The sequence below is a fragment of the Periophthalmus magnuspinnatus genome, chromosome 22 (genome assembly GCF_009829125.3).
Source record: "Periophthalmus magnuspinnatus isolate fPerMag1 chromosome 22, fPerMag1.2.pri, whole genome shotgun sequence".
In the NCBI taxonomy this organism is placed as follows: Eukaryota; Metazoa; Chordata; class Actinopteri; order Gobiiformes; family Gobiidae; genus Periophthalmus; species Periophthalmus magnuspinnatus.
Window position 1 is genome coordinate 4,320,416 of NC_047147.1, and position 22,569 is coordinate 4,342,984.

The window sequence follows — 22,569 nt, forward strand, 5'->3', positions numbered from 1 at the left end:
GGCTGGTTTTGGTTGTGGCTAATTCTTTTGTCTAAACATTCAGATGATGTGAGAGTTGCTGTAGGCTTAGGCCAGCCCTGCTGGTGGTGTCTTACCTCCATGGACATAGATCACTTTAATGTCAAACTGTGAAACATTCCAAGCAAAGCAATAACTTCTATGATGACACAAGCAGGTAGCAGAAAGGTTACATATTGCACCTTTATAATATCAATGTAAATAAATGCAAGCCAAAACTAAATCACTGTACTATTTTGTGAGGACTAATTAACATTAAATAACAGTATAATATATCACCCCACTAAATACTGAAGGTGGCCAGTCTTCATTATGTGAAAAATAATCCATATTGTAATCTACCTGTTTCATTCACACATGTTTAATACACAAATCCTGCACATTTAGTTATTCTCTCAGACTGAAAACTCTCTGTTCCACCTTGTGATGTCATTATGTGGTAATACAATACAATGTGAGTTTTTAAACTCCATACACCTTCACTGGAATAATCTGGATAATTTCCAACCTGGAATTGGCAATCTCTATTGAATGAAAGGACCTGTTAACTTGAATTTTATGACATCACAAGGTGGAGATAGATTAATAAAGGGTTATTCAAACATGGGTGAATGAAACAAAGCACAATTCCAGGTATGATTTTGAGGAGGTAACAGCATTATAACATGGTTTAAAGCACAAAAGAATACATTTTGTGTAATATAACAACTTTAATGTTAAAAAATGCAGCAACATTACATTTAACCAATACACAAAATAAATAAACAAACATATTTATTATTTTTAATCAACTACTACAAAAGGAACCTTTCTTCATTCCTCTCATGTTTCCGGTCGGACCCATTTCAACGCCCTGTTTCCACAAAGTTCCCTTTCGAGCATTTTCTGCGCTGTGCAAATAACGGAGGAGCCGAGGCTTCTGGAAACAGCGTGCGCCGACCAACCACCGGCAAGAGACCAGCTCCGAACTGCGACAAACCGACCCGTTTATTCACTCAACACCATGGCGAAATGGGGAGAAGGAGACCCGCGGTGGATCGTTGAAGAGAGAGCCGATGCCACAAATGTCAACAACTGGCACTGGTAAGAACATCCAAAAGGGCACTGAATGTTAGCATTGTGGCTAATGCTAAGTGTACAGTCTGGGCTCGCTTTGCTATAAAATGAGCTGTAAATGTCCGTGTATAATTTTGGCACAATGGCTAGTTCAAATTATCTCCTCGCTATTGAAACATTGGATAGTTAAATGTTTTTGTAATGGCGATAGATTGAATTGTGTAAAAGAAAAGTTGATGAGCTAACCTCGTTTACCGTTAGCTCCGGTGGCTAACTACAGCTGAGCGGAATGAAGCGGCTAAAGTTAAAACAGCACGTGTTTCAGTGTAATGAACAGAAGTGTCATTTCATTCTATCATTTCGGCCTGTCGCTTATGAATATTGTCTGTGTGGGTGACTTTACATAGATGAATTATTTGTACTATATTTGGTCAGTGTGGTCTTCGGTTCTAGATGGTTCTCCATAGGAACACAATGCCATATCACACAACAGACCAGCTCGAGGTAGCGCCTGGGTTGGTTTTAATTAAATGAAGCACTTAGCATGAAACTCTTTACGTTTTTGTAAACTTGACAGACTGTACGAAGATCTAGCTAACAGTCCTGCTTCCTGATGTGCATTTCATTGTAATTTAGGAATCCACTGCATCTTTGGCTTTAAAATGACCAAAAATATCCACTTATTATTTATATATATTTTATTATTGTGTTATTGGGATATTAGAGATATTAAGGACATTTTGCCTTATCCAGGTTTGAAGGGGAAGATGAGACAATAGAAGTACCACTGATAATGTTTCGCCTCATTAAGAAGATGATTATTGAGTTTTGCCTGATAAATCACAGCATCTGTATTGTGTCACTTCACTTATGACAGCAAATTCTCGAAGTGTCTTTATTAACTGCCCTGGAGCAGTTTTCTTGGGGCACAAAGCTGTTATCTTCTTAAGGCGTATTTGCATTGGTGCTGTCAACATAAGACTTTGACAATAGAAGTAATTGTGTTTATTTGATTTATGGCAGATAAGTTTTGCTGCTGCCAAATGTTATCTGTGTGAGTGAAAGAAAGCTGTAATTTTAAAATGTCACACTGAGACAAAAATGCTTAAGATTATAAAACACATTTTTAGATTCAGCCACAGAAGTTACTATGTCAACCATCTAAAGCTCAAATTTTAGCGTATTATAACAAAAATGATAAAAATCTATAAATATATCAATATTGAGCCCCGAATTGATCGATAAGTTGATATAGTGATTATTGTGACAGGCCTGACTGAAGACACATATAACTGTCATTTCATCAATGGTCAGTTTAAGTCTTTTTAATGGTCTTACAGCCAGTTCTCTGTCAGTAATAGTATGAGGCCCGGAGCAGACGCCATAGTTTGGAGGAAGAAATGTCACAATATTCTGTGTTAAATGTGCACTAATGTGAAGGTTGTCTTGTTTATATTCAGAAAATCAATACTTAGTTCAATTGGGGCTGGGCAAAAACAAAACATTGCTCTGTGTTAAATGCTCAGTGGAGAGATTCATTAAGTATGAATCATTAATGAGAGACAGACTACTATTAACACTGTCATGTAAATGTAGCCTCATTAAGACAACAACAAAAGATGCACATTAATCAATACTTTTCCCCCCAAGTCCTGTGCTCTGAGTCAGGACTAAACATGGGGAATCAGTGTTTCAGTTTTCTGCTGCTAAAACCTGGAACAATCTTGCTGAAGATGTGAGACAGGCCTCTACTTTGACAATGTTTAAATCCAGGCTCCAAACGGTTCTGTTTAGCTGTGCAAATGACTGAAAGGTTTTTATTCTGCCTCTTCTCTTATAATGTTCATTTTGTTTTTGATTATTTATGTTTTGATTTGTTGTATGGTGATTTTAATGTCTTTCTTATTCTATAAAGCACTTTGAATTAATTTGCGTATGATTTTTGCTGCACAAATAATTGTGTGATGTTTGGTCGCAGGACTGAGAGAGACGCCACAAACTGGTCGTCGGAGAAGTTGAAGTCGCTGCTGGTGGGTTTGAGCGTGGAGAACGAGGAGGGGACGTGCGAGATCACAGAAGTCAGTAAATGTGATGGAGAGGCGTCAATAAACAACCGCAAAGGCAAACTCATTTTCTTTTACGAGTGGAACCTGAAGGCAACATGGACCGGTGAGTCACTAATGCAGCTGTTTGGTGAGATTAGTCTATAGGAAAACCTTTTGTCAATGAATCTATATAAAAACTACATACGTAAATGTCTGTGTAATAGGACTGTATTAGATATTTTAAATGTGCTGTATCATTAAAAGCCCTGATAAATTACATAAAGACATAGAGCCCATTTATTCAACCTTCTACAGCTCAAAACATGTCATTTTATGTAAAAAAAAATAGCTTAAATCTCCCCATTATCACATAGGAAATGTACATGTGATAAATATTGAGCCCAGAATATATAAGTGGATATAGTGATTATAGTGACAGGCCAGGTGTGTAAGACAAGAAAACATTTAAACAATTTCCATAACTTTTCCTATGATGATTTAAAAGGAAACTGCAGAATATTTTAGTGTGACTATAGTTGGCTTTATAATGTACAACTGTTTGTTTATTTTGTTTTTTAATAGAATTCTCAAAATAATCTCTTCTATTTAAAGCGCTAGTCTTTTTCTAATGGCTTGGCTTAGGCTCACAACAAAACATTTATACCACTATCAATGAGATTTCTATGGTAAAGTGCCATGCATTATTTCTATATAATCGCACAGGTAGTTCTGGCAGCAGTTAATCACTATTCTATGTTGTGAGCATCACCATAGCAACGGGTAAACAAATGAACTGCTGTTAGGAGGGACTAGCTTCAGCTGAAACAGAAATAACTAAAGCTTTGAACATCCACAGACAAACAAAGGGTCAAATTTAAAAGTGAACCATTTTCAGTGAAGAGCAGTGCATTATAATCATAGACTGTAGATATAAATGGACATGGTTAAAATGCTAGCATAGACTGTATATAAAATAGACATAGCTAACCTGTTAGCCACCGCGTTTCAAACAGGAAGTGATCATGGGCGCGTTTCCAGCTCCATCGGCTCTCGCTCCCAATTCATTTTCTGTGTTCCTGAGGTTTTTATTTCACCATTGTGTGTAAATCAAGATATAAACATTAATAACAGACAAATCAGGCGCCTTCTTTCCCCAAGGTCTCTTCCGCTAGCATTAGCAACAGGCTTGACAGTGTTGCAAAGCTAAGGGAAGAGGTGTTACCTCCAACAGTCTTGCTCCGTATTGGCTCTTTGCGGTCAGAATTCCAAATATGGTTGTTTAATCGTGCTCGCTTAGAGCGCCTTTTCTTTGATAACTGTTGCACTTCATATTGTTATCCAGAGAGCGCCTAAATGTATGAGTCTTTTTGCTTATTTTAGGAAAAACAAAATCAGGAATCAAATTTAAAGGCTCCATTGAAGTGCCGAATCTATCAGATGAGAACGACATGGAGGACCTCGATGTAAGTTTGTATTTGATGTAAATAAAAAGTCTGTTTGTTCAGTTAAAAAGTTGTAACTTCTTGTTTAGATTTCTGTGTCGTTGAACAAAGACGAACCCGACACGCCGCTGATGAAGCTGATGAAAACTGAAGGAGCTGATAAAGTGAGAGAGGCTTTGGGCAGCTACGTGGGTTATTTAAAAACAGGTGTGTGCCACTTCAGTGTAACACAGTGAACTGAGGAGATATAATCCAAATTCAAGGTTTGAAGAAAAGTTTGACTTTTCCTGTTGCAGAATTTACTGCAGGAATGATCCTGCCGACAGCGAACGGCATGTCCAAAACTCAAAACACTTCACAATCCAAAGCCAAGAGCGACAGAACTCAGGTGGGTCAAATCTTCTACATGTTATAGTGTATATAAAGTATAAATGATTCTTGTCTCACTTATTTCTCTTTTGACAGATTTCTGGCCCCTGTAACACGACAGCTCCTGCAAACACGGGAGTCAAAATCCCGACCTGTAAATTTAACATGAAAGAAACGTTCCTGACGTCTCCCTCTGAGCTCTATAGGGCTTTTGTAAACCAAGAGGTCAGTCAGAACTTCACTCATGTATAAGTCTATAATCCTCAAACAGTGGCACCACACAACTGGAAATGATATAGCAACTTCAGTGGTAGAAGAAATGAATTTGAATGAATTTTAAGTAAAAGTACTGGAGAAAAAAAATACTCAAATGTATCACATAAAAAATCTACTTGAGTAAAAGTATTTAAGTACCCTTTTAAAATGTACTTAAAGTAAAAAGTATTTTACTCAGATTTTGAGTCTTTTAAAGCTTCAAAGGTGATTTTGATAAAAATTTTAGCTGAACTTTGTTCAACAGAAACAACTGAATTGGTTGTTGATTGAACATTTTTATTTGTATATTTTTGTTTTGCTCAAATTCAGAATGTGTTAAAAATAAACCCTCAGGTCTCACAATAATAAACAATACTTGAATTTTATTTTTCAGTCCATTTCAAAAATATAGTGGAGTAGAAAGTACAGATGCTGCTCTCAAATGTAGTCAAGTAAAAGTAAAACGTATACACATAAAAAGTTAGTAAAGTACAGATACCTCAAATGTGTACTTAAGTACAGTACTTTGGTACTTTTACTGCGTTACGTTTCACCTCTGTTCATCTTGTTTTTGAGACTTAAAAACGACATCTTACCCTTCTTCCTTCTGTAATCTTTGACACCTGTGGATAAGTGTTTTATATTGTGGATATTTTAAATCCTCTTGCCTCTTACTGTATGTCAAAGGGCCGGACTGTGCTAACAGCCCCCCCTATGGGCACAAATGGCTTTGCGTCACTGTTGAATCAGTTTAATCAAAGCACAAGTACAGAGTGGGTGTTTACTGAAGGAGAACAGAGCAAAAGCATGAATCACTCTGAATATGACATGAGGGAAATGCAAATGGACATAGCTAACCAGCTAGCCACCAGTAATGATCATGGGTGTGCTTCCGGCATCGTCGACCCTTGCACCAATTCACTTTTTGTAGACTGTAAACTGTGTCCCCTCTCTGTAACTGCTGCTGACAGACTCGTCATTTTGGTCTATGTTCATATTAACCCGCTCTACATGATCTTGAGGTTTTAATTTCACTATTGTCAGTAAATCAAGGTATAAATATTAATAACAGACAAATCCAGCGCCTCCTTTCCCCAAGGTTGCTCCCGTTAGCAACAGGTTTGATTAACACAAGCAGTGTATGTGGTATGGGGCATTACCCTCACAGCCTCGCTTCTGATTGGCTCTTTGGTTGCAATGATAGTTAAGGTCGGAATTACAAATATGGAAATCTGCTCCAAATTGGCCCCTATAACTGCTCTATCCTCGATGAGCTTCATTTGACTGTAGCCAAATGCTGTGTGTGACGTCACACTCACTCAGTCCACTTCTTTACAGTCTGATATTAACCGAGGCACTAGAGCTAAAGAAACCAGAGATTGAATGAAAACTCACATTATTTTCCTTTTCTCTTCAGATGGTCCAGGCGTTCACTCGATGTGCAGCCACAGTGGAGGCAGAACGAGGCGGCAGGTTTCGACTGCTCGACGGAAATGTTTACGGTGAATTCATAGACCTGGTAAGATCAGCTGTTTGGGTTAAATCTCACACATACAGCATACAGAGTGTCAAAGTTCTGTCACATCTGAACCTTTCCTCAGGTCAAAGTTCTCTGACCTTTTTCTCTGACCTCTGACCTTTTCCTCAGGTCCCTGATGAGAAGATCGTGATGAGATGGCGCTTTAACAACTGGCCCTGTGGTACGTTTCACATTTATCTCATAATCATCACAAAACTGATGATTTAAGGGTGGAATATTTGTATTTGAGTCGAGCCCTGCAGCATTACACGTCAGCGCGTGGTGACAGCGGCCACGTGGTGCAATGGCTCCCCCTTGTGGTTACAGCTGTTATTACGTCATAGTGTAAAAGCTTTGGTGACAAAGTTGGTAGGATAAGGGGGTTAAAAATTGAAAGTTATCATTACATTATCCCAATGAAAACATTAAGACATTATAAAATGAATGTATTAAAATCTGCCTGTAAATAACCTTATACTATTTTGAAGTTTCCATTGGATTTATTTTGTGTCAGTGTTATGGCTGCCTTAATTTCTAATTTTGCACACCTCAAAATCAACACCTGCAGTATCATCTTACTTTATAAATACCTTTTAATCATGACTAGTGCTGTACCGAACCATATTATAAACGTTGGAAAACTAGTTCATTTTAAACTGTTTGGTTCAAAGTTATTTCTCACTTACCTTATGCATTCTGAACATCATAATTATTCACAGCAATGAGTTTATAAGCACTTGTCACCACTCAGAGACCACAGCTGTGTTTCCATGATGGTAAAGCTAACAGCTAATACATGCTAATGTGCACTTCCTGATTATTAAAATGGTTTGTAATTAGATGCACAACACACAGCAGACTTATTTTGACAAGAGCTACTTATATATACTAATATATCTTCTGGGGCAAGATTTTTGCTCAAATACATGGGGGAACAATCTGATACAGGGATTTTTAAATTTAGTGTAATTGTGTTTGTAGTTGTCTTAGCTGTTATATATATCTTTTTACTCTAGAACATTACGCCACCATCTCCCTGACTCTGGTGGACCGCAGCAGTGAGACGGCGCTGCAGGCGGAGTTCAGAGGAGTCCCTGAGAACGAAGAGGAGCGAACAAAGGACGGCTGGAAGCGATACTACTTTGAGAGCATTAAAATGACTTTTGGATTTGGAGCTCGACTTTACTGATGACATCACCTCCTGCTCCTGTCCTGTTTATTTGGATTTTAAAAACAAACCTTATTCTTGAATTGTCCCGCGCTGGATTACCCGAAATGAGACTGAAAAATGGGGGGAGTCAGACGTTCACCCATCTGTTTATGTGTAAATGTTTTAATTTGTATTTAAACTGTTCTGATATTTTTCCAGAAGGATCTGTGCCTTTTAGGGCGTCAGAACGAGGGAACGAGTGAGAAGAATGAAAATCAAGTCTATATTTGAACCACTCACTAATTGGCGTTCAAAATTGTTGCTTTGACGATGTATTTTGTTCACTGCTGTAGTTCTGTAGTTTTGCATGTTTGTCTTTTGGGTCGACCCAGTGGAGAAAGGACAGTTGTTTTTTTTATTTAAAATGGGGTTGTATGGAACATTAGTGTCAATACCTCACTTTGATGCAAAAGCCACTGCTATAATTAAATGAATGAATCTGTGACAAATCTATGAAATGTAAGCGTTAGTATGTGAATACGTGTGGGCCGGCTGGACTAATAATTTACTGTAGCACTCAGGAGTTTAACAGGCTATATTCTGTACAAAGCTAGCTCACTTAGCATTAGCAACACAACGTCTCGACTAGTCTGTAATTCAAATATGGCCCGTTTGTTCTGACCAGTCCTAGGCTCAGTAAAGTAATATTAAAAATAATATTCAAGGCTTGGTTCTAGTCTCCCCTTTACTGTTCACCAAAATGGGCCGAAATGCAAGTATTCATGAGTAAGCCCCAGGGCAGCTGTGGCTACAGTAGATTACAGCAATGCAATGTAAAGCCTCGAGTGTCCAGAACGTACTGTATAAACTGAATGCAATATTATTAAAATGTATTGTATAACAAATGGACATACGAAGTTTGTTTGAAATAAAGATGCTCTCAAACATTTAACATGAACGGGACCAGGAATAATGCAGAAGGCTGTGTGGGTGAAGCATCTTGCTCAAAGGCACATAAACAGCATTTGTAGCGTTATTTCAACACCCATTCTGCGTTACTTGCTACTTATGACCAATGCTTAGGTTAAAAATGTCTGAAATATTAATCTTATGGTATTGGCTTAAGTAACATGCAGTATGATTACACTTTATAGATAATGAACAAAGAATGTTTTAAAGTCCTAAATTACACAAAGCTGACTTGTGAGCTTTAAGTCATGTTATAATGTTGTTATCGCCTCAAAACAGACCTGGAGTTATGTTTTGTTTCATTCACACGTTTGTGGTAAGGAAACATAACAGCTCAGAGAACAGTCTAATATTGACCCTTTAATACTATAGACCGTGTCCACAAACCGGATACATTAAACTAATTTCCATACAATCCCATTAAATCTTCAATAACTTTGAGGTTGTTTACAACAGTTCACCTTTAGTGTACAGCCATTTTGTTTCTTTCTCCCAAATGTGTCTTTTCACGCATTGATTGACTCATATTTGTGTAAAATGCGAGATTTGCGGGTGAGCTAGAGCTAGCATTAGCATCAGCGTTAACATTAGCGCTGATGCTAACGCGAGTCAAACCGTTAAAATATTTTCAGTTAAAGCTTCACAAATGTACAAAGAATATTTGGGAATAAACAACAATATCTGCTTTTTGGTTTTATTTACGTGAGCACAACAATTCAGTTCATAACTTCACATTTTTCAATCCACAAAATCGTTAGCTTTATTTGATCCTTATTTACATTTCATTCGTTTTCAGTCTCTAAAACCCATATTTACAAGTGCTTTAAAAGCTAAACGCAAAACAAAATTTAGCATAAGAAGCACTAAGGTTTTAAAGAGGATTCAAGTACAAACACACTTTATACATCTTGTTTATATCGAAACAAAAATCTACTTTTTAGCCAAACGTAAACGTTCGTTCTATCTACATTAATGGAAACTTTTTTCTATTTAACAAATTCAAAATTCAAAACAAAAAATGAAATTCACCTATATTTTCCTTAAAACAAAAAAAAATAAAGAGCTGCCATTTCCAGGCAATGCGTCACTGCCCCCTGGTGCTCGACAAAGGTACTGCACATGTATTAGTACTGGAAAATAACTCCACTTCTTTACCATAAATTATAATATTAGCCAAATTTCATAACATAAATAATATTAATACACAAATATGAAAGGGTCACATTGGTTGTATTTATAAAAGTGACTCAGAGACAAATGACAAGGTCAGGCTCCTGAAAGAAGGAAAAATAGAAACTAAGAGAGAGCGGCACTTATAAATATACATCTTAATGAGCCTTAAAGGCCCTATATGACACAGACTAACTCTGGTGAGCTTTAAATCATGTCTAATGCTATTCCCTCCTCAAAAACATACATGGAGTTGTGTTTTGTTTCATTCACACATTTGAGTAACACTTTATTATTAGTCTGTCTACATCTTCAAAGCTCAAAATGCTCTGTTCCACCTTGTGATGTCATGAAGTGATAGTTTCATGTCATGTTAGCAACTCCTTTTACCTTTAGTTCAGTAGAGAGGGCTGAATCATCCAAATGATTCTAGTGAAGGAGTATGGAGTGTATAAACTGAGAGAAGAACTCAGCCTAAATCTGCAGGTTTGTGTGTTAAACATGTGTGAATGAAACAAAACACAACTCCATGTCTGTTTGTGATGAAGAAACAACATTAGCACAGAGATCAGAGAATAGTGTCATATGGACCTTTAATAAAACCGTGATGACTTCATAATAAACAAATAGTTTACTGAGAATGATTCTGGCTTAGTCACTACTTAATCAAGGGGTTAGGAGTTAGTCCTGTCACGATAGTAAAATTTCAAACTCAATTTTGATACCGATTCCGATACGACGACGACGACAAAAAGACTCTTTAGGCAATATACTGTGATGTTCCATGTTAAATGTTGGTATTTGTTTTCTATTCTCCATGGTGTATACTAGTCTATGTGTCTTATACTTGTGAACAATACGGAGAGACATCATTCTAAAGATATTTAGGAAAGATTCATTTTGTCACTGGGAATTTTTTAGTTTTGATGTCTGTGAACAATGAGTATCTAATTTTGATTCTAGTTTTAGTATCGATTCGGATGTGATTTTTGATTCTTTTGACAGCTCTTGGAAGATAGGCTCAGTAGCTAGTCTTTGTTAATGTTTTATTAAGGCTATTAAAAGTGCAGATATTATAAAATGTTATACAAAGCCGTAAATTAAAGAGAACAGTTGTAGAGTCACTCACGCTGGAGTCGGAGTCGTCGTGGAGCGAGTCCAGACTCTGTCTCGGAGGTGTTTCTGTCACCTCTGGTTTGTTCTTCACAGGAATCTGGAGAAGTGATGGCCTGAAACAGCACGAGGCCAAAGCCCACACAGACACATCCCAGTCTGAATGTTATTTAGGTAATGACCACTCACAACAACACAATACGTTTGTGTTTAAAACCTGTGTTTTAATGTGTAAAAACATGAATTTTGATTGACTCTTACCTTAAACACTGAAAACTAAGAGACAGCTCTGATACATAACATACTTTAAACATAAATGCAGGGGATTAATAAAGTATTTATCTATCTATCTATCTAAAAACAGTATTTACTGTGTTTGGCTGTAGGTCGACAGCAGAGTGAAGCGGAACATGTTTGACCTCTGACCTCTTTTCTGTATTTCTCTTATCGTCTCTTTCTCACTTTCACATCTACCATTTCTCTCTCTCTCTGTTCAACTTCCAGATCAAAGCGAGTGGTCACATGACTCACAACAGGTTTGACACATTCGGAAAAATAATGAAGTAAAATCATACCAATTTTCAGACTGACTTCTGTTCTAATGAATAAAACAAATACACTGACATGTCACTGTCAGCTACATGCACTATGTAACTTTTCAGGTGCGAGGGGGGAATCAAACCTGCTCGTCTCCATGGAGACACGTTACTCTGCTGGGAATGTTCTTCAAATGTTCCACTTAAATTGCAAGTGTATGTGTGAAAAATATTTTGAACAAACATGGAGCTGAGTGTAGGATCGCCTCTCCAGAGATCTGACCAGTAAGTTAGCCTGATAGCGTCACTCATGGGGATTAATAAATTTAACGCCATACTCAGACAAATTTCAGACAAAGCAATACCATCTCCATGAAGAAAAGCAGGTGGAAGACCCCTCACCAGAAAAAAATACAGTGAATTAAAAAAAGAAAACAGTAATACTAAAAACAGTAATAGTAATAATAATAATAATAATAATAATAATAATAATAATAATAGGTACCTGTATTTTATTTAAGTACATTTTACAGTGTATACTTTTTACGTCACTACATTTGAGAGCAGTATCTGTACTTTCTACTCCACTACATTTTTGAACAAGACTGAAAAGTAAAAAGTACTTTTCATATGATTTGAGGGGTTACTTTTACCATGTTCGTGGAAACATCTTGACTAAAGTTTTCAAGTTCAAACAAAAATAAATACACAAAATTCAGGAGAAAAATTAAGACACTGATTCATATTGTTACTGTTGAACAAAATATGTCTCAGTTTAAATCTATAGCTCTACATTTACACTTTAACAAATGAACACTTGTGTGAAATACTTTTACTTTTTACTATAAAAGTGCATTTTTAAATAAGTACTTAAATACTTTTACTTAAGTAGATTTTTTTTCATGTGATACTTTTATTTAAGTAACTTCTAACTTGGGTATCTGTACCTTTACTTATGGAGTACTTCCATTACTGATAATAACAAACTCACCTGTACAAAGTCCCTGTGGATTTCTTCACAGAATTCTCATGTGACCTAAAAACAAGCTGAGGTAATATTTAAAATTCAAAGTACATTTGTGGCTCAGGCTCGTGGCTCCACCTGAACAGGGGCCAGATGCTCAGGTTTTTAGGCTCCTTCTTCTGAGCCGTCGACATCTGCTCCAACAAATCCAACAGGAAGTGGAACAGCCTCTCCGACTCGATGCACTGTCTCCTGGAAAACAAACTGTTACTATTTTAGCACTAAACAAAGAAGAAGAACAAGAACAAAAAGAAGAGGAACAGAAGAAGAATAAGAAGAAGAATATTACAGTGGACTTACATGTGAGCGACCGACAGCACTGTGCTCAATTTGGACTGTGTGATTAAAAACGTTTTACTCAGAAGAGCCTTGAGGAACATCTCCAGAGCTCGAGCTGAAGTCTAAGGTTTAGGAGCAGGAGCAGATTCTTTATGGTCCTGGTTTCGGTCTGGTTTCTGAAGAGTTTTCGTAGAAGACGAGTGTTTTGACTTACAACATGTGTATTTACTTACAGGACTGCAGTGTTTGAACATGATTAACTCTGTGTTTTGAGAATCATATTTGTTATCTGGACTATACAGACGCTAAAATACTCTTTATCAGGAGACAGGGTAGTTTTAAATAAGACTGTGCAACTTCAGATTTGTATCAATAATAATATACATCATATAATTCATGTATCCATAAATATTCTGTATCTAGAAACCAGAAAGTCACTATGCTTCAACTTTTTTTTGTAAAATGTCGATTAATAAAACAATTAAATAAAAAAAAATAAAAACAGTGATGAGTCGATCCCTGAATGTTTGTCACTGCTCCAATAATAATAATAATTCACATTTTTATGTAGTGAATATTAATCAGAGTTCAAAGGCCAATTGCAGCGTCTATTTGATGAATGAAAGCTCAAATCAGTCGCAGTTATGTGCCCATGCAGAGGAGCCGGGAAAAACCAAACTAGGGGTCTATGTGCGCAAATCAGGACGTCTCCGTGTTTTATATTTCGTATTGTGCGTAAATCAGGATACAGATGAGGACAGGCACAGCCATCGCAATCCGCCCCACCTCTGCATCCTTCTGCATGATCTTCTTAACGCGCCCCTGGAAAAACAAAACACTCGTGAGCCACACCTCCTTTAGCGCAGGTGACTCCTTTAGCACAGGTGACTCTAGCACAGCAGTGACTTGCACACCCCCCAAACTCCACGTGTGTAACGTGTAAACGCGCAAACTTACCGGCGGGAAGCGCACGCTGTATCTCCGTTTTTGTCCGGGCATTTCACGGGTTTTATTCGGCGTCGTTTGCACGCATCGCTCATGTTTGTGACGCAAAGCTCCGCCGCTGCCTCCATTTGTTTGGGTTTAGCTTCGGCTGAAAATCTGCAGCAGAAGAAACAGCGGCACTTCCGCCTCTGAGGGCCCCGTGACCCCTGACCTCTGACGTCACACTAGCGGAAAATAAGATAAATCATGAAAATTAACCATTATCCGCTATTTTTGTTAACGATGTACTTTGTAACTTTTCATGTTAAAATTGACTCTCGTGAGCTTTAATCCATGTTCTAATGCTGTTACCTCCTCAAAACAGACCTGGAGTTTTGTTTCATTCACACATGTTTGAGTAACACTTTATTATTAGTCTGTCTACATCTCCAAAGCTCAAAATGCTCTGTTCCAAGACTAAACCAGGACTAAACCGGGACTAAACAAATTCTAAACCAGGAATAAACTTGGTTTAAACTGGGACTAAACCAACACTAAGCTAGGACATAACAAGGACTAAACCTTTCTGTTTTCTCCTCTTTATGTTCACTCCTCTTTATGTTCACTCTTTAGTAACTATGACTCTGTGAAGGTAGCCAAATGCCTCGTCATCTAATTAGTGACGCGCATGAATGGATGAACGAGATTCCCACTGTCCCTATCTACCACCTTGCGAAACCACAGCCAAGGGAACGACTTGGCAGAATCAGCGGGGAAAGAAGACCCTGTTGAGCTTGACTCTAGTCTGGCACTGTTCACTCTCCTTTATTTTCACTCTTCTTTATTTTCACTCCTCTTTATGTTCACTCCTCTTAGTGTTCACTGCTCTTCATGTTCACTCCTCTTTATGTTCATTCCTCTTTAAGTTCACTACTCTTTATTTTCACTGCTCTTTATGTTCATTCCTCTTTTTCACTCCTCTTCATGTTCACTCTCCTTTATATTCACACCCCTTTATGTTCACTCCTCTTCATGTTCACTCCTCTTTATGTTCACTCCTCTTTATGTTCACTCCTCTTTCACTGCTCACTAATAATAATACAACTCAATATAATACAACTTCTCTGTAATAATTTGGTCACTCACAGGGTGTCACTTGGGGTGTTTTCATCTTTTGAGTATGTTTCCTTTAAAATGGAGCTAAAACAATCCCCCTCCATACTCGATTTAGTCGATTTATACAAACCTCCCCAGCACTGTCTGAGTTTTATTGATGATTTTATTGAGATACTTTCAGTCATATGCACAGACTTTGATGGTTTAGTCATTACAGGTGATTTTAATGTACATGTGGATAATGTGTTTGACAGAAACGCTAAAGAGCTCAGTTCTGTCCTTGAAACCTTTGGTCTGACTCAGCATGTCAGTGAGCCCACCCACAACAGAGGACACACTCTGGACCTGCTCATCACAAAAGGACTAAATATTTCAAATGTCACTGTGGTGGATGTTGCTCTGTCTGATCATTTCTGTGTCTTTTTTGACCTGTCAGTTATTCCCAAACCAGGGGCTGGTCCTGCAGTTGTTCGAAGGAGACACATAAATGATAAAACAGGTGCACTGTTCATGGAAATGACACACTTTAAAAGTACCTCATGTTCTAATGTTGATGATTTCATGAACTCTGTGACTTCGAGTGTTTTGAATGTTCTGGACACCCTTGCCCGATGAAGGTTAAAATGGTTACAGCAGAAAGTGCCATGCAGGGCACAGAAAAGGGAGTGCCAGAGGGCCGAACAGGAATAGCACAAGTCAAAGCTCCAGGTTCATTGTGAGATTTACAGAGAAAAGATGCACAGGTACAACCACAGTTTATGTAGAACAAAGGAGAGGTATTTTTTGGACATTATTGTCCTGTTTGCAACAGTAAACAGATTAACAAACCCTTCAGCTCCGCTGCCGTTAGAACTAATTTCCACATCTAAGTGCAGTGAGTTTGCAGTATTCTGTAACGACAAGGTTCAGGGCATTAAAAATGCCATCAATTCCACGATACAAATAACACTGCCTTTGATACTGTGGATCATGGCATCCTCTTACAGAAACTAGAGGACTGGAAGGACATCTCTGGTACTGCACCAAACTAGTTCAAGTCAAGTACTTTGTAGAAATTGGAAAATGTGTCTCAGATAAAATGTCCCTGTGGGATGCCCTAGGGATCAATCCTGGGACCCCTGTTGTTCAATCTCTACATGCTGCTGTTAGGCCAGTTAATACCACAACTCTGCAGATGACACTCAGATCTATGTCTCACTGCAGCAGGTGAATATGGACCAGTAGATTCACTTCGTCATTCCGACAGATCAGTGTGTTGATGCAAAACAACTTTCTCCAGCTAAACTCAGATAAGACTGAAGTCATAGTCTTTGGTCCACAGAAACATAGATAAAGTGTCAGCAGTCACCTCCAGTCTCTTTCTCTAAAACTTTCAAATCAGGCTGGAAATCTCAGGATAATAATGGAATTAGACTTGAACTTTAACAGCCACATCAAATCAATAACATCTGCAGCTTTTTACCATCTAAAACATTGCAAAAATCAAAGGTTTACTGTCAAAACCAGACTTAGAGAGACTTATTCATGTATTTGTCTCCAGTAGGTTAGACTACTGTAATGTCCTGCTCACTGGCCTCTCCAAATGAGCCTTAAGACAAAACAGTACATCCAGAACACTGCTGTTTTTTGATTTGTGTGATTTTGATGTCTTTCTTATTCTGTAAAGCACTTTGAATTACCTTGTGAACGAATTGTGCTGTATAAATAAACTTGCCTTGCCTATTTCAGTTTTAATTAGAAATTATATATATATATATATATATATATATATATATATATATATATATATATATATATATATATATATATATATATATATATATATATATATATATCATCATCATCATCACAGTCTACAGCAGGGGTCACCAACCTTTTTTAACCTGAGAGTTACTTTATGGGCACTGAGTCATACGAAGGGCGACCAGTTTGAGACGCTCTTCTGAAATAACACATTTTCTCGTTTGCCTTTAGTTATACATTATTAATAATGATAAATGATAATCATCTATGTGAACACACTGATCATGTTGCAAGACACTGATCACATTAATGATTTCTCAAAATAATTATCAACAATGAGCAAGGAGGGAAACATATCAGTATTCAGCATTTTAACTTTACTGATCTTAGTAATTGTTAAATTTCCAGATGACACTTACATCACTACATCTCATAGGAAAAGTGTCCCATTTTCACTATCCATTGACAAACCTTTTTAACAAAACATAAGTAATATACATTGCACCATGTTTCATAAAGTTATCAATTATGTAACGTTACGCTTACATATTTTTAAATAAATCTCGGTTGCGTTGTGTGACTTTTTCACCGGTGTCGTGAAAAAAGCCTGTTGTTTACCCAAAGCTGCGTTTAGCTCTGGGCTTGTTCTGGCCATAGTGTGTGCCCCTGTGGGGAGTGCGCGTCCCCGTGGGGAGTTAGTGTGGAGTTTTGTGAGACGTAGTGACGTGTCCCTCCACATTGTGTCTTTGCCGTCACCACAGTCGCTCCGCAGATGAGATACGCGCAGGTTTCTTTTACAGTCTTAAATCGTTGTGAAAGTGATCTCTTTATTTTCTTCCATGTTTTGGAGAAAGAAACTGCATTCAGCACATCCTCACAGCGCAGAGCGGAGCACTGGTTTTCTCACGCGCACAATACTGACCTGAAGCGAGTAGGTCAAAGTTCACCTTAACTTATCTAAACTTCACGTATAATGAACATATGTTTAAGATATTGTCATTTTTAAATCTATATAAACGCAAGGGTGATAAAAAATAAATAAATAAAAAAAAATAGCAACAGAATAAAATTAAATTTTAGATGCAGCTCATTAGTGAGTTGTGCTATTTTTAGAACTGGTCTGCGGGTGACTCATGTGGGCCTTGGGGGTGACATGGCGCCTGCGGGCACAGGGTTGGTGACCCCTGCTCTAGAGTCTGAAACTTTCACTAATCCCCAGCATCTTCAGTTTTAACATGCTTGAATGAGTCAAGCCCAAAGCAGAGAATGAACTGAGACTCTGCACTGATCTGGCTCTTTCCGTCCGATACTGATATCGACACTTGGGCTTATGTTTGTTTTGTTGTCATTTAAAGTAACTATAGAACTACTAAATATGGCGAGGTGTTTTGGACAAACATTGTCCAGTAAGTCTTATTACACCAGTCTATAGACCAAAATGAGTCATCCACTGAGCCAATATCGACTGGACCATTGCCGACTGAACCGATACCGGTATCGTATCGGTGCATTTCTAACTGAGACATTTACAGCTCCAACTCATATCACATCAAATGTAAGTGATCATAAAAGTATTTTTACAGGAAATCGTCTTTGTACAAATCACAGTTATACTCAAACACAAATATTGCAAATACACATACTGCAAATGCATATACTGCAAATACATTTGTACTGCACACACAAGTGTAAGATTCAGAAATGATAATTTGAAATAAGCATTGGCTTGCGATGATCTGAATCTGGCTGATCCCAGAACAACTGGATAAACTAAAGATAAAATAAACAAATAATTTCTTAAGAGTTGGTGTAAAATTGAGAGTCGTAAGTTGAAATAAAACATACAAACTTTAACTGTCTCTGAGATGTTATCAGCCGTGAGTGACAGAGGCTGTGCTGTTTTGCTGTGGGGCACAAGCAGAGGGGCCCCTGTCAACGTGATGTAATAACTAGAGAGGTTATGGATCCAGTGCGGCAGCCATCTTGCCATTGTAGTAGCAGAACAGTACTTACAGAAAATCATTTGAAAAAAGCTTGCCGTGTAGTGTTGTATATATGATTCTGATGATGCAGGAGACTCTGTGTCTGTCAGGTCCTTTTCTCTCTGAGTTAAGAACACGAGTAAAACACCGATTTGGAATAAAAAACTGGTTTGATTCGTAATTACTTGTAATTACTTGGACCACTACTTTGTACTTCTACTTGAGTAATATTAATTTGAAGTGACATTACTGTTACTCAAGTACACATTTTAGCTCCTCTATGTGGCAGATAAAGAATATTACAGTCCCAACATGGCTGCTGAACGTGGACGTTTGTTACTATAGATTATTACCATGGCAACAATTTCTATAGTTTTATAATACCTCACTGGTCCCAGCCCCTGTGGCTCTTGTTGGGACTGTACAATTAATAATAATCAAATCAAGCCTATATTAAATCTCTACAAACATGTTCTGAAACATGTTTTTCTTGTTGTTTACAGTGTTTCTCCACAGAATCCTACTTTTAAACATATATCGCAAATCTTATCGCAATCGCAACGTTTTTGACAAAAAAAAAAGAAAGATTTTTTTTCAATATCGTGTGGCTCCTGCAGCTTGTGCTGTAACCCTGGGCCGCGGGGCTCCTGGCCTGTATGGCTTTTGCTGGAACATTGGCTCGTGTGGCTCCTGGCCCGTGTGGGCCCTCCGATTCATGCTGTAACACTGGCCCGTGTGGCTCCTGTGGCTTGTGCTGTAACCCTGGCCCGCGGGGCTCCTGGCCCGTGTGGTTCCTGCATCTCCTGCTGTAATACTGGCCTGTGTGGCTCCTGTTGTAACACTGGTCCATGTGGGTCCTGCGTCTCCTGCTGTAACACTCGCCCGTGTGGCTCCTGCTGTAACACTGGTCCGTGTGGCTCCTGCTGTAACATTGGCCCATGTGGCTCCTGCAGCTCCTGCTGTAAAACTAGCCCGTGTGGCTCCTGCTGTAACACTCGCCCGTGTGGCTCCTGCGGCTACTGCTGTAACATTGGCCCGTGTGGCTCCTGCTGTAACATTGGCGCGTGTGGCTCCTGGCCCGTGTGGTTCCAGCGTCTCCTGTTGTAACACTGGCCCGTGTGGCTCCTGCTGTAACGCTGGCCTGTGTGGCTCCTGCGGCTACTGCTGTAACATTGGCCCGTGTGGCTCCTGCTGTAACATTGGCGCGTGTGGCTCCTGGCCCGTGTGGTTCCAGCGTCTCCTGCTGTAACACTGGCCCGTGTGGCTCCTGCTGTAACACTGGCTCTTGTGGCTCCTGCTGTAACACTGGCCCGTGTGGGTCCCGCGGCTCCTGCTGTAACACTCGCCCGTGTGGCTATTGCGGCTCCTGCTGTAACAGTGGCTCGTGTGGCTCCTGCTGTATATGCCCTTTTGAGTCCTCTCTGTTTGACATGAGGCTGAGCTGCAGTGACAGGGAGCGGCCGCTAGGGGCTGGCTCCGTGTTTACAGCAGGGCAGAGCGGCGCTGCAGCGTGGACTGGCATTTCGCACTGGAGGAGTTTTTAAAGTTACCAAAACTCTACACGGAGGCGACTGCGTTCGTGTCTGCTGCATGGAGGCTTTTTAACGGACTTTGATGTGGATTTCTGATGGTATTACGTCATTGTTAAGCAAAGAAAATCGACAGTTTTAGCTGGGAACTTGTGCATGGCCGCTCGCTTAGCTCACGTTTAGCCGCTGGAAGCTACTTCGAGGCTAAAGCGAGCTACAGCGAGGTCCACAGCTGCTCCGTGCTCTGGGGAACTTTTAGATGTGGTCATATCTTGAGATTTTCTTTGTTTTTCTCTTGGATAAAAGGACCAAAAGTTCACACTGGATTTAACACAAGAGCGAGCACAGCAAAAGCAGCATGTCCGCAGAGGTAGAGAGCAATCCGGGCGAGTCTAGTTTGACAGCCGCGGTGAGCCCGAGTACTGGAGCGGAGCACGGCGACCAAAACAAGCCCGTACCCGCAAAGGAACTGGACAAGCCGGCTCCTAAAGGCACAGAGACCCCGCAGCAAGGAGACGAGGCCAAAACCCCCAAGAAAAGCTATGAAAACGACAAGGAAAATGAGCAAAACGGAGCAGACACAACCGAAACTGTGAAGCGCAAAATCGTTGAAGCTCCACCGCCTAAAGTGAATCCATGGACGAAGAGGACCACAGGACGCGTCCCTATAAATAATATCACCTCCAGCAGTCAAGAGAAAGGTAATACTTTTTCAGTGCAGGACTTGACCAACTAACTGGACTTTGCCATCTGTTGACATGGCACTATTGGCGAGCGTGATCTGGTGCGTAATTTTATGGGAATTGCGCTTGTAAACGTGTGCCAAACGGTGCCAAACGGTGCCAAAACAGTAGGCACGCATATGGACCACTTTAAATGTCAAGATATGTTGATGGTGGCACATTTTCCCCCATCCCCCTCTGCGCACCACGTGTTGAATGCTGACAATTGCTACTTCTTTAGCCTTTAGCCGCTTAGCTCGCATTGGCTTACACTGGAATGCGTAATAGAGTGTTTGGGTGAGCGTCTGCAGGGGTTAAATTAGCATGACAGTTAGCCAAAACGTGAAAATCTGTGGGAAAGATGGTTGTTTTAGTGCTAGGGCCAGGGCCAGGCTAACTGCTGATAGTGGTGGGGCTGCACTCTGCAGAGACACGTTTTGCATGTCCAATGGCCTCGCGCAACGCTGTTCCTCCCACCGCGCGCGGAGCTGTCAGAGGAGAGGGGGGCAGGGGGAGAGAGGAGAGATGGGGGGGGGGGGGGGAAGCGAGAGAGGGAGTGGGAGAGAGGGGAGAGGAGTGAGAGGAGAGAGAGAAAAAGAGCGAGAGAACGGTGAGAGAGAGGAGTGAAAGCTTTATAAATGTGTGCAGATTGCTCCACACTGACTGTACAGGTGTAAAAGGTCAACATGTGGGACCAGCCCTGATGCCCCGCCCTATTCAGAGTAACGCAGGCGTATCTGCTCGGTGAATGTGGATAAGAACCTTTTTGAAAGATAGTTTGTGCAATACTTTCATTACTTTACGCGCTGGACCCTCTGGACTGAGGCGTAAATGGTGTCAGTCTTTACACACACAATTCACTCAAACTTTCTTTTATCATAATTTATGATTGAAATAACCCCATTTATTTGTACTAAAATAAATGTGTATCTTCATTCAAATTAGGACTGAACAATTTGGAAAACTAATGCAGTTTTTCCGATAAGCCAGTTTTATTTTTAGGATTCTGTTTAGGGGTTCAACATTTTATACACATCCAAGAATTAACCAAAAAGGCTCAAATATCTGACACAGGGACATTTCAGAACATGTTTGTACAGATCTAAAATAGCAGTTTTTATACAGAATAAGACTGGACATCTTGTTGTTTATGGAAATAATGTTGCTTCAAATGGAAATGTGTCCAGTTTGATTCTTTTGTGATCAGGCCTGTTACGATCACACATTCCGAAGTTGGATATGTCGCTGAAGTAAATATAGACGATAAACGATAATATTGAAACTTAAAGAATAACCACAAACCTGTTCTAAACACTTAAGTCACATGTTTGTATCTGTAATGAGTCATAGACTTTTAATTAATTCAATCTGATATATACAGGGAAAAAAGTGGACACAGTGATTATAGTGACAGGTCTAATCATGATTAATCCGCCCTAAATGAGTTGAGATGGCAGTTTTTCAGCTGAAAAAGCTAAGTGGCCTCCAGCTCCAGAGAGTTACCAAAAAAAACCCAAAAACCCAAACCCTACATCGTTAAGTCCAAATAGATACTTTGTTTTACTTTTGATTAGGTTAAGTTTGACCAGGTTAAAATCGTCAGTCACT

At 39.3% G+C, this 22,569-nt stretch overlaps 3 protein-coding genes across 7 annotated transcripts in view; 2 read left to right on the forward strand and 1 right to left on the reverse strand.

Moving 5' to 3' along the window:
* The first annotated feature begins 850 nt into the window (after positions 1 to 850).
* LOC117390064 (activator of 90 kDa heat shock protein ATPase homolog 1-like) lies at positions 851 to 9,503 on the forward strand. The gene is made up of 9 exons (XM_033987700.2): positions 851 to 1,101; positions 3,053 to 3,243; positions 4,500 to 4,582; positions 4,651 to 4,768; positions 4,858 to 4,949; positions 5,027 to 5,155; positions 6,603 to 6,704; positions 6,834 to 6,885; positions 7,721 to 9,503. Exons 1-9 carry the CDS (start codon positions 1,022 to 1,024, stop codon positions 7,891 to 7,893), a joined length of 1,020 nt encoding a protein of 339 aa, XP_033843591.1. The 5' UTR covers positions 851 to 1,021; the 3' UTR covers positions 7,894 to 9,503.
* A 553-nt stretch (positions 9,504 to 10,056) lies between these two features.
* On the reverse strand, positions 10,057 to 14,071 carry LOC117390846 (dr1-associated corepressor). The gene is made up of 7 exons (XM_033988651.2): positions 13,903 to 14,071; positions 13,695 to 13,767; positions 12,967 to 13,060; positions 12,745 to 12,858; positions 12,634 to 12,678; positions 11,123 to 11,222; positions 10,057 to 10,097 (listed from the first exon to the last, which is right to left on the reverse strand). The coding sequence occupies exons 1-7, from the start codon at positions 13,942 to 13,944 to the stop codon at positions 10,071 to 10,073; spliced, it is 495 nt and encodes a 164-aa protein (XP_033844542.2). The 5' UTR covers positions 13,945 to 14,071; the 3' UTR covers positions 10,057 to 10,070.
* Positions 14,072 to 20,137: 6,066 nt separating this feature from the next.
* The window catches only part of larp1b (La ribonucleoprotein 1B), a 40,971-nt gene continuing 38,539 nt past the window's right edge, over positions 20,138 to 22,569 (forward strand). For 3 of the 5 annotated variants that reach the window (XM_055231184.1, XM_055231185.1, XM_055231186.1), the window contains exon 1: positions 20,194 to 20,940. In XM_055231184.1, the coding sequence (XP_055087159.1) occupies positions 20,598 to 20,940 (343 nt within the window). In that variant the 5' untranslated portion in view covers positions 20,194 to 20,597. Of the gene's footprint in view, positions 20,941 to 22,569 lie in introns of all 5 variants that reach the window. The other 2 variants (XM_033988142.2, XM_033988144.2) reach the window with 2 other exon arrangements.